General features: G+C 38.1%; 1 protein-coding gene across 1 annotated transcript in view; it reads right to left on the bottom strand.

Annotated features, from left to right (window-relative positions):
* The window catches only part of USH2A (usherin), a 511,874-nt gene that overhangs the window by 94,484 nt on the left and 404,728 nt on the right, over positions 1-12,662 (bottom strand). The window contains exons 55-57 of the mRNA XM_067564962.1: positions 4,284-4,391; positions 3,557-3,740; positions 2,533-2,690 (exon numbers count right to left, since the gene is read on the bottom strand). Coding sequence (XP_067421063.1) covers positions 2,533-2,690; positions 3,557-3,740; positions 4,284-4,391 — 450 coding nt within the window. The remainder of the gene's footprint in view (positions 1-2,532; positions 2,691-3,556; positions 3,741-4,283; positions 4,392-12,662) is intronic.

Raw genomic sequence — 12,662 nt, 5'->3', positions numbered from 1 at the left:
CTACTATCTAGACATTTGAAAATACATTAATGTGCTTCACTAACGAGGCAAGTGTAATAGGGAGAGAGGGCCTGGAACACTGGGTCAGGTGCAAGATTTAAGGCCTGAACCAGAGACTGTGAACCAAAGTCAGACTATGTATTAAAGCAGATGCTTACAAATTCACCGTTCAGTACATGAACTTAGCAAGTTGTTGCTAGTGTACTAGGCACTAGATATTTACGTAAATGTATTTCAGCTAATACAAATACATTCCAATTTAGTACAAAATAAGATGGTTTGACAGAATAATGAATAAGGATGTTTTATTTAAGATATTAGGAACAAGGGAAGGTAACAAACAGATGTTATAAAATACATAAGGTAGTGTATAAGTTGTGTATTCTGTTAGTTGTTTGTTTTAATGTTGGAGTACTTTGCTGTAATTTTTTGTGTGGTCTAGGGAACAGCAGAAATTTTTGCTGCTGTCTGAGCTGCTTCTTGCTACTAGGCACTCATGTGTCAGTGCATCTGTGACCATGGAGCCAGGGCACTGACACTGCGCCTACGGGGCAATAAATCTGGCTGGGGGTCTTTATTACCAAACCATGTCTGTGGTCTTTTTTTATAAGTAACATTGAGGTTTGCTGAATGAGCAGGCTGCCTTATCTGCAATACACTCAAGGTAACACTTATTCTTACTGTAAATAGTAATAACATTGAAGCTTCAAGAATAGAAGCACTGGGCAACCTGAACAGCTTTACCGAGGCAATGACATTCCAGCCTTTAGCACTTAACAACACTTGGGAGCACTATCAAGGTCTGTTGAACCAGCTATCTGTGCAGAACTGGACAGCACACTGCAAAAACACACACACACAAGCCAACTGACAACTCTGGTGACCCTGACTGCTGATCCAGGAAGTGACAAACTGTCCACTATAGGGGTTGCAACCTAACATGACAAAAAACTACAAGCTAAGTTATAGCTACTATGCTGTTAACAAATTTAAATATATGATGGACATATGCCTATCGATAACTTCTATGAATATGTCCAGGTAAAAGTAGAAGTTTCTGCTGAAGATTAACTATACTAGTTGGACATATGGCTCGCTCTCTCTCAATGTGTTTCTGTTTCTATCCATGATGTTAATTCCACAATAATTGTATCACATCATTTTTATCATGCCAGTGAACTGTAGCATGCCAGTGAAGCCATGATTTGCGCTGTCTGGATATAACATTTATTCTTCATGGAGTGACAAACATTTAGCTAAATCCTAACTGTGCCCACCCACCCTGCAATGGATTTGTTCAGACTTTGTTCACTTAGTAAGTAGGCTAAAGTATCAGTGGACCAAAGCCTGGCCCATGTTTATGTGAGACGAAGTGGGCTGTTAACACATAACTCTTGCTTCCCACATCTGCACACCAGGCCAAGAAATCCTGGAGATGGTTGGAATCAGTGGAAGGAGGCATGGAAACCTTATGCTTTCTCTATAGAAACAGTGACTGTATGCACTCAGGGTGAGGACCTCATATAAATCAGTATCATTCCATGGATTCTGGTCCTCCTGTCTTCAAGACACAGAGTGGGAGTATGGCCAGGAGATGATGTTACTTCCCAGTGATGAAAAATCAAAATGCAAATATTGCAACTAAAGATGATCATGAACCAAAACACTGAATCTGAAGCCCCCTGGACTATGAAGTGTTTGAAATATAGTTTTCAATATTGCAAATCAGGGTCAACTCTAATTGCAATGAAATCTCAGGATACCACAACATGGTTAGTTCATAGCTCAGTCTTACTCCATTTGCCTGGGCTGGTAACAACTGAGAACAGCTGCTCAATAACCCATACCAGTCCCAGGAGCCATCCAGCTTTCTCTAATCAGGATATGCCTGACCTCACCATACCAGCTTCTTGATGAGGAGAAGAAGTCAAACCTATGACTAGTTGCTAACATTTAAAAATCAAGAGCTTCAAGACCAAGCTTGGAAAAAGAGAACTGAAAAGCCATTTCATATATATAGTTCAAGAGTCTTAAAGTACAGGAAAGGAGTGTCTCTGTTACAGGAACTCAGTGGTGTTCATGCTACAGGCTAACTGGCATTTTAAGGCTCCTAGAATATAGGTATATATACCATTAACACATGATGCACCTTCCCTGTCAATGACCCAGTTCCAGCAAAGGTGAAAGAAGGAAACTTACATTCAGTTTTCTCTGACATGCAGCTATTTGAATTGTTTCTTTCAATAATACTTAGTACTTAAATAGTAGTTTACATGTTCAAATCAACATACAGACAATCAATTCTCACAACAATGCTGTCAGTTGTGTGGGTCAATCTTATTATTATATCAGATCTCTGTAAGAACCACCAGCATGGGATAGCAGCTACTCAGTTCACAGATGCACTTTTTGACACCAGACATGAACAAGAAACCAGAATGAGACAGACTTGCCGAATGTATTAAATTTTCCTATACGTATTAACATACCCATTGATTTGCTACAAGGAACTATACAGAAATATGTTTTTACCTGGAGTGTCCCAAGCTACAAATATGGAATATGCATCCATTACTGTGACATTATATGGGACATGGATTTTCTGTGGTGTTTCTACTGGTGTTTGTATAACATATTTGTCACTGGTACTGCTGCCACCCCCAGTGCTGGCTTCCAGCTGGTAAACATATCTGCACAAACACAAAAACAGCAGCAACAGAAACTGTGGTTAAATGTTTCAGGGATGTTTGTAGTGGAATTATTTCCCTTTTGCACCTGGTTAGAAAGCACAGACCACATTACATGTACTACATATTGCATCAAAATACAGATTTTTACTTTATGGTTTTTCAGATAAGGAAAGTCACACATCTCTTGCTAATCAAACTGATACTTTTTATATTACATTTCGTAGCATCTTAAGAAAGAAACACTTAGGCCACATGAAGCATTAAAAACAATTTTAGAATGACCTCCTAAACATATTAGCAGATCCTATTATTAGGGATTTTCCCCTTCAAACTGGTATGTCCATCATGCATTATCCACCGCCTAGTCCATTGTCTGCTATGTAAATCATTTCAACCTCTTGGGGCCAAGCCAATAGAAGAAAAGTGAAACTATGAGCCAGAACAATTAAAGCTTAGAGAAAGATACTGAGGTAGGTCATCTGGTATAAGGCTTGTCTACATCTGAAGCCTCTTTAAGGACGTCTTCACCAATTTTTCAGTGATTAAGGAACAGAATCAGAGATTTTTTCTTTTTAAATCATTCTAGCTGTTTACATATAACATTTTCAAAAGTGCCTAAGCGACTTTGAAACCTGTATCCCATTCTCAAAAGAGGCTTAGGCACTCAGCTAGATTACCAAAGGTATTCAGGCACCTAAAGGGTAGAAAGGTTGTTAGCAGGATTTTCTAAAGCACTTCAGCAGGTTATGCACTTTGAAAATTAGATTTAGGCTCCTCAGTCACTCAGACACTTTTGAAATGTTACCCTTCTTCTGCAAAATCTAATTCTTAAGCACTCTTTGAAGCTTACCAAAGTTTTTTATTACCTACTGTTGGGCTGCAGGCCATCATCTGTGAAATTCATATTTCCACTGCCACCCTGGAAAATCTCTTCTCCATTACGAAGCAATCGATATTGAGAAATTAATCCATTGGGCTTTTCTGGTTCACTCCAATAGAATTCCACTTGTGTTGAGCTGATTATAATATGACGAGGCTTGGACCATACTCCTGTTAACATCAGCATGCCATTGTTTTAGCCATATCATAAAATTAAAGAAAAGGTCCTGATTCTCTATTTTCCTGTACCTTGTGTACTCCTTTACTCCAATGCAAACTGAGTATAGACCACCACCAGATCAGGAAGGCAGAGTTTTACACATATTCTACACTCATTTAGCACTGATGTAAATAAATATACAGGATGTAGGTTAATAAAGAATCAGGCTCAAAGGCTGATAATCACAGAACTAACAATGCCTGGTGTGTCAGCATATATTTATTTTCATTTTATAAAAATGTGCCTATTACAATTGTCTCTAGAAATCATTAACTTCAAGATGACTCTAGAAAGCTGTTCTCACAAAAACAGAGAACCTGAAACATTGTGGTTCGGCATACAGATACAAATACAACTATTGCACTGAAGAGCCAAATTATCTGGTATAAATGACTGTTTGGGAGCTCCATCTATCTCAATGGAGTTTAACCTATTTACAGAAAAACTGGCCCCCAATGATTCCCTCTAATATTATGAGAATGCTTTTTCCTTACCCTGAGGAGCAGCTTGCAAGGTTCCACCTGAAAATGGCTGGCTAGAGCTACATCCAGCAGATGTGCATGCTGTAAGTGTGAAGTTGTACTTAGTGTATGGCTGGAGACCTAAAAACAAAGCAAATAAACATCATACTAAAATGATGACCTTAAACATCTTAAGAATTACAACTGTAGAGGGAAAGTAGCTAAACTTACAGATCAGAGATAGGTAACTTCAAAAGATCTGTATTTCTAAGGTACAGTTGGAAGGGAAAATATGGTATCTGGTCTTCATATATAGAGTCCTTTACAACAAGGGCCTGATTTAGAGGTCTAACGGTGTGCAGTGCAGAAGTTAAATGTTTAAATGACTGATTGTGACTGCACTTATTTGCACATACAGTTTGAGCATATAATGGGGCCATTAAAAACCTGGCCCTAAGTCTGCATAAATGCTAAAATAGTTAAATATCTTTGAAAATTTTGATGAATGCAATGTCATATTCATTTAAGACGTGTGGCAAAACCACTCACAGTTAGTCATGGGGTGATTTTTATAAAGTTTGGAGGTTCCACACAGATAAATACGTGAAAGATTGCATGCTTAGCTTATGAGTTTTGGTACTGCTTCTCACTTGCACGAGTGTAGATCTGTAGCAATTCCACTGAACTGGTGAAATTGGGAGAAGAATTAGGCCCCCCAAAACTTGACTACCCAGGAAATCTCTTAAGTATAAGGTGTGAAACCTTGGCTCCACTGAAGTAATGGGATTTCACCCAAACTTGTTCATGATTTTTTTGGTACTTCCCACTTCCTCTCTGCTAATACATATCCAGATGCCTCAAGAGTCATGGCTGAGTTGTGAGACTCAAGCTTACCTCATGACACCTCATGAGATAGAGCCCCTGGCAGGAAGCAGGAACCTATATGCTTCCATTATATCAGGAGGGAAGGAGCTCTGCCGTTATGCCAGTTAGTTCTGGTTACCTCCTCCCCATTGGTGGAAGTGTGCCTTGCTCCTGCCCACTGCTGGGGGACAGAGTAGGGTAGGCCACATCATGTTAATATTAAGAAAAACTTGCACATTATAATTTTGCCAACTTGAGATCTCTGCATATCACAAGAACAACCTGCACTCTTGTCCTGGGTTCTAGCTAGAACCAGGAAACGCCAAAGGTTCATAATAAAGCAGATAAAGTGACTAATTCCAACTACTCTTCTGACTCTCTCATTGGCTACATCTACACTACAAAGTAGGGCACTTCCCCTCCAGATCCTGGAACAGAACCCAGGATTCCTAAGTTTCACCATTCTTCTGCTGGCAGCAAATATCTTTGAAACACACTAAAGAAGTGTGCACCTCATCCCCCTCTGCTGCTGATTCACATAGATAAGGACAATCTACTACTACTATCAGTTATTCCATTGGCACAGAGATCTAAAGGTTCCAAATCTGGCAATGACCCATGTTGGTGTCAATGATATGCTATAGGACAGTATTTCTTTTCTTTTTTCAGTTTGCTTTTTTTAAAACATAGGAAATTACACATAAAAGCTATGCTAAAAGAATATTAAGGTTGCAAAATCAAATACTCAAAAGTTAGGAACTCCCAGAATTAAGTTTGCCTGAGCATCCTGAATTCAACTCCTTTGTGTATATGCGCTATGATACAGTCTTTTTTTACATACTATTTTTTCCACAGGACACATGGCCTATTCAATGAACAGGATGAATCTGCTCTGGAGATCACTCAGGGATATGTAGTAAAAGATGCTGTTATCTATTGGACCCTACCTCATTTGTTGCAGAAATTGGATGATGTGTAGTGAAGAAGCCAAGGGATTGTGAGAGAAAAGGAGGGTCTCATGCCCTGGAGAACTGGATTTTATCCCTGGATCTGCCACAGAGTTCCTGTGTGATGCTGGGCAACTCATTTAAACCAAACTTTTCAGAGGTTGTGACTGATTGTATCTTCCTCATTTTCTGGATGCCCAACCTGAGATGTTGGGGTCTGATTTACAGAAGAGCTGAACACTCACAACTGCAAATTAAATCAATGGGAACTGTGCTTTGAACATATATAATGCTAAGTACTCTTGTCTCAAATTTGGTGCTCAAAATTAGTGGATACTTTTGACCTTAATCTCTTTGTGACTCATCTCACAGTTCACATTGAGAGTTCCACATCACAAAAATGGGAATAATTCCACCCCTTCATCTCACAGGAGTATTGTGAAGATTAATTAATTAATTTTTTCTGAAGTTGTCCTCGGAACTTATAGTGAGGAGCAACGTTAGGAAACTAATTATTCTATTTTTCAGAGCAAGAATTGAGTGGCATGAAATAAATAAGGCATGGAGTTACACATTGCAATGACGATAAAAATATTGACTAGCTTCTAATTAATTGAGCATTGTTCATTCTGAATGAGGAGGGATCCTGTGGAAAAAGTAGTATGTGATCATATTATAAAAGACGGTATCATAATGCATATGCACAAGGGTTACAAAGACAACCTCAAGTCAGGCATTTCCTACCTTTGAGTGCTTGACATTGCAAGCGTAAGAATGTTCTTTAAAGATTTGTGTGTGAGTGTATATATGTAATTATAAATATTCTAAAAAATACAGTCCCACAGAAAGAAAAAATGTTAGGATAAAAGTCTTTGTTCTAAACCAGTTAAGCAATATTTTCATTGTTAAAAGAAATTGTTTGTACATACGGAGCAGTAATATGCAACAGGCAGTCAGAGAGGTAATATAATGAATGGAAGACACAAAAGCTGCTCATAAACTGAACAGGATGTGAAGGAGAGAAAATAAAGAGATGACTCAGGGGGACAGCCCTGACTGTAACCTAATCATGAACTGGAAGAGAAGAAAAATCATCTGAACACTCAGTATAAAGTAAGAGGGGAGGAAATGACAGTTGCAGACTAGACAGAGGCAAAGGCATGGAGAAAAGCCAATAATTTAACATTTCAGGATAGGAAAGATTACTGTGGCAACAAATTACTTGAATTCCCCTAAAGGGAGTCATGTTCACTTTTAAAGGAAACATGCATAATAAAGCAATACTCATTTACAACTACACTTTAAAGAGAAAAATGGGCATTAAAAAGAGAACGCATGGTTTCACTAAATTTATTGGAAAAATTCTGGTGCCTGAACCTTCTAGTCATACATATAGTTATAGCTAGTTTTAGGAAGATTATAAACTTTTTTCTATAGGGACCTTGTGCATGTTTTGGAAAGCATTGTACAAATCTATCCATGTGATTATTAATAAATAACAACAAACATAATATGATACTTTTGAAATGCAAACAGTACTTTGCTTTCAAAAATTTTGCCGTGTGGATAGTAATCCAAGGAGACATTTCCTTGGAAATTGACTCTGTAATTGTTACTTTACTGTGGTCAGTCAATTTCACTATTATATCATCCACTGTTTTTTTCCAGGTGGTTTCCATACAGCTCCGAAAGAATGTATTATCCTATCTATCTATCAATCAATCAATCAATCATTTCCAATACTATTTATCTCTGGTTGTGGTCATGGCTGCAGCAAGGTCAGCAATTAGGTCCAGTGACAGTCCTAGGCCACCACATGAATTTCACTCAGGACGAAGTCAAGTTGCTGATCACATTTTTTTTTCTCCAGGAATAAAAACTGCTAATGAGTCACCATTACCGGGGGATAGGGTTGGCCAATGGTATTGCTACTGTATCACATACCTTTTCACTATCCTTAAGTACAATGTGTGTGTATGTGTGTGTGTATAGAATAATTGCAAACCACTCTATCACAAAATATGCAGGAGACTTATTTCATTTATTAAAACTGAATGTTCGTGATTTTCTGGCTCTTTCTTAAATGTGAGCAGTCACAGAAGCTTTTGATGAAGTCCATGATTTTGGATAAGATTTTTAGTCAACTACAAAAATAGAGTTAAGAAGAATCATTATCATCATCACACCTGCTGCTGCTGAAGAGGGCACTCTAAGCTTTCTTTTACAGCAGTGCCACTAATTATTTTAGTCAATCCTTCCCCCCACCACAGAGCATTAGCAGGCCCATTTGTAAAGTAGTAGTAACACAAAGTGAAACAATGCCATAACTGTCATCCAAATTGTTCTGTACAGGGTAGTGGAAGTGTTCAGTAATAAATGATATAAAAAGGTCCTTTATTGACAAGCTGCCATGTGCTGTTTGCATTAGAGAATATGAGAAGATGATGGCTGCTGCCCCTAGGTCCCAGTGGCATTCAACTCAGTGAGATAGCAGAAAATGCTTCAGTTTACTTAAAGCATTGATAACACCTCTAAATAATTAACTGAGGACTTCCTGTCTTCAATTACTTAATGCTTTTTTAAACATCTTGAGAGGATTATAAGCAATTTATGGATTTCACATGATGAACACATCCACTGCTATTCCCACAAAGCATTTATGGGATCATGTTTCCAAAGCTTTGATGTAATTAAAAATAAGCAGCAAGACAGTGGTGCAGTTGCAAGGTGCTAGCCTACTCATCTGTTATTTGTAAGGCTCTAAATTCAAAGACTCAGGGAAGACTAATGCTACAGCTTCATTAATGTTCAACTGTTGCTTTGGGAACATCCGAGGTTTTGAAAAAAGATGAGAAAATCAAAATCCACAGGGGCTGAGACAACTGTTAGTTCAAACATTTCAGATTACATGTGAAATAAGTTTGATTGTTTTAGTTTATTGCATGAATTTAGAGAGTAACAGTTATCCACATTACAAAACCACTGACCTGAATTCAACCCAGTGTGACCAAAGGAAGTCCCTGTCCAACCTAGCACGAGATTTCTCTGCTGGCTTAAAATGGCAATGTGGACTGTGGCTTATGGAGAGAGCCATACTAAAGAAAAATAGATCACTGTTTAGGAGGAGACAACTTTATCTATTCTCCCTAGTAATTGTGCTATGAAAAATTGTATTGTTTGCATGAGGAACAAAATGTCAACCTCTTTGGAGGCAGAGCTATTTCTCAGGTGGGAGGAGGGGGCACATGTGAGATATTTTCCACTTGAGTTTCAGCCAGCAATGTTGTGAAAATTATCAGCAACTCCTTCTGTAGGGCAGGTTGCCAGCCTTTTTCAAAGAAGCAGTTCTTAGGCAATTGTTCAAGAAACCATCTCTGTATGCTTAGAATCTTGCTAATTATCCCCAAGCCCTAATCTCCCTTTATTAGAGAAGATGAAGAGAAAATTGAGGCAAAGTAACTCTGGCATTCCCTGGAATACTCAGATTTCCTAGTACCCAGGCTCTTCAATTTTAGATCTGAGTCTGGTATGGCACCAGTCTCACTGGTTGCTCATCTCTTCTTAACAATCGACAAAAACCAAGATGGTTCCACCAAATGCCTTTGCTAACACTAACCACAGGGTTCTGTTTCTGACCCCTTCTTCTTTGATGCGTACAGAGGCTCTTAGGAGTTTTAGTGAGGTAGTATAGGTTGCTGTGCCTCCAATACACAGATTACATGCAGTTCTTCATTTCACAATACTCAGATGGTGCAGTTTCCCTGATTACTCAGTGCCTAACCAGCATTGGGGCTTTGATGTAAGACTGCAGACTAAGACCTAGTCTGTATAAGGCTGACATAATGCTGATAGGCTAGAAAAAAAAAACAATCAGAAGAAGTGAAAGGGTTTGCCCATCTTTTGTTACTCTGGTTAGAAACTGGGGTTATTATTATATCCTAGCTGCCTCTGAAAAAGAAATAATTTTACTTCAGTATGAGTTACAAGTTCTCAGCATTGTTGAAAATCATGCAGTTTAGTTAGATGGATTTATATGCCTAACCTTAGGCACTTTTGGATAATTGGGCCTACAGATTTATCCTAATTGTGAGCTCAACTGTAAAAAGTGAGGGACAGTTCATAAGATGTCACAGTAACCTAGAACAATAAACATTGATGGGAAATGGTGCAAAAGTGAGACAAAGACTGAATTAGTTAAAATAAAAATAGGTCTATTGATATAATTCATGGACTGTGTTAAGATTAGGTCTGGTAAATAAGAAAAGTATGGGACTGAAAATCAGTGAACCAAAATAGAAGGGTTGGAAATTAGGTCTAGTTGGTGAACAAAATAATGAAGGAATTGACTATTCCACCCATCACAAAGAAATTCCTTTGTGGAGGGAAAAGCTGGCTATCACAATGATGGCTGACTGAAAGATGAGAGAGAAGGGAAAGGAATGAGCTTCATTATAATGGCTGCTACCTCCACTATGTCCTGGGACTGTGGACTTTTTTCCTCCTGATTCTGAGAGATGTCCTCTCCAGCAGTGGGGTTGCAAGTGAAAGTCAGTGCCAGACACAGAAACTGCATTTTTTAATCTGTGCTGTTCTTTTCTCTTCCCTCTCATGTGTTTGTCTTGTTTTGTCTTCTAGGAAATGGAATCTGATTTTACCAACAACAGCTCCAGCCCATTTTAACTAACTTTTTCTCTTCTCCCCAAAAAGGACATCTAAGTGACTATAAAACAAGGGTTTTTTTTTCTTTCTAAAGAATCTCTCCAGAGAAAGGGAAAAAGTACACAGATATTGTTAAAATGAAAGTTTTATTTAATACTTTATATTTCAAATGCTTTAACTGTTTTTCCTTCTTTTCTGTATTTTTAATAAAAGGTTAAAATGGGGTTTAATGGTGTGTTTGCCATGGTGCTAAGCAGGCTGTTGTCTCTGTATACCAAACCCAGAACCTTGTTTAAAACCATTTAATGTTAGACAAATTCAGGGTCATGTTAATACTTTTGACTCTTTGGGCCCTTATATGTCATCTAAATTAATACAGGAGCACACAAATTTCTTTGTGCAAGTAGGGTTATCCACCCATACTCATACACATCCATACAAAATAGGGTCATATATAATATAATATATATGAGGGGTGGGTTTGAATCAAAATCCCAAATCCCCAATCTTTGCGTGAAGTCCAAAATCCAGATCTGGAATTTTTTGTATAAATCCCATCACTAATTCATACAGAGGCAGAGAAACATGATGGGCAAGTTATTTAGCCCTCACTAAGAACCTACTCCAGCAGCACAAAGAGCATTTCAAGCTGCTGCCGGCAGCAGAATATTTCCTCAGCATAGGGAAATCCATGGACGTTGAGAGCTGACATACCTGCACTCTTCCACAAATCCTCTGGTGAAACTTGGGGCAGCTCTTAGGGTGATAGCCACCTTTCCTTTTTTCCTCCTCTCATCCCAAGCTGGAGAAGTATGAACTAGGCACAGCTCAAGATTGAGCCCACCATGTTTGATTGATAAAGCTATCATTTTTTCCAAGTTAACTTTACGTTATAAATTTACAGCAGCAATTTTTGTGGGGACCTTATTTTTATGGTGATTTCAAATCTATACTACTTTGAAAAATGGACAATAACTTGATATACTAAATAAGATATGTCATCAGGATGCATTAAACACTGACCCAATTTTAATACACATTCTGTGGATTTCATGTGTGTGCATGGTATTGTTAAAGGGGAATAGAAATTCTGTAATTTTGAGTGATCTTCCTCAGCAGGAAGGGCAGTGACTGTAACATGAGGACTTTTAGGTTTGCAGCCAAAGTGAAGACAGGAAAAAAAAATCCTTTAAAATATTTCCTCGAGAAAAATAAAAATGCAGATTAGAATCTGATACCAGGGGTCAAAGGCTGAAAGCAAATGCCCCTGAAAGTTACCATTTTCCTCTTGTGCTTGCTGCAAAGATTTCTCTGTTGAGTTTTGTTGCATGTTATCACTGAAATGTTACTAAGAGAGTAATATATGGAAACAATACCTCTTTGACATCAATGGCAAATCATCTATTAATCTTCTCTCTTTCTTAGTACTTTCTTCAAGACAAGCTTATAATAGTAGATGTGCATGAGTGGGAAATTCTTACGGGTAATATAAGGGATTTTGAATAATATTACTTACTGAGCATCAACAAGGTGCTCTGCTGAGGAAAAAGACAGAAGAAGATACTATCCCTGGTCCCAAAGATCTTACACTCTAAAATCTGTGATAGGCAAAACAGCCCAAATTCACAAAGCAGAAGCTGACAGTACATTCTCAAGCTGATGACAAACTGTTTCTAATTTTTGTTAACTTAAACATCCAGAGCCAGATCCTGTTAGACTGGTGCAAATCTTGAATAACTCCAGTGACTTCAATGGAGTTACTCTAGTTTGACATGGAGACTAGAATCTGTTTTAGGGTATATCAAACCTATGGAATTTATCTGGCACTCTTCTACCCACCACAAAGCACATGTTCTGACTCAAAATGTATGTGGTTTATTTTAACATTTGGAAATTAGATCCATTCACATTTTAACAACAGAGAACAACCACTACCTAGAAA

The sequence above is a fragment of the Emydura macquarii genome, unplaced genomic scaffold, assembly GCF_026122565.2.
Source record: "Emydura macquarii macquarii isolate MOO-44397 ecotype Brisbane River unplaced genomic scaffold, CSIRO-AGI_Emac_v2 contig_2676, whole genome shotgun sequence".
NCBI lineage: Eukaryota > Metazoa > Chordata > Testudines > Chelidae > Emydura > Emydura macquarii.
Note: the sequence above shows the minus strand (reverse complement) of the source record. Positions and strands in the feature narration are given on the sequence as shown.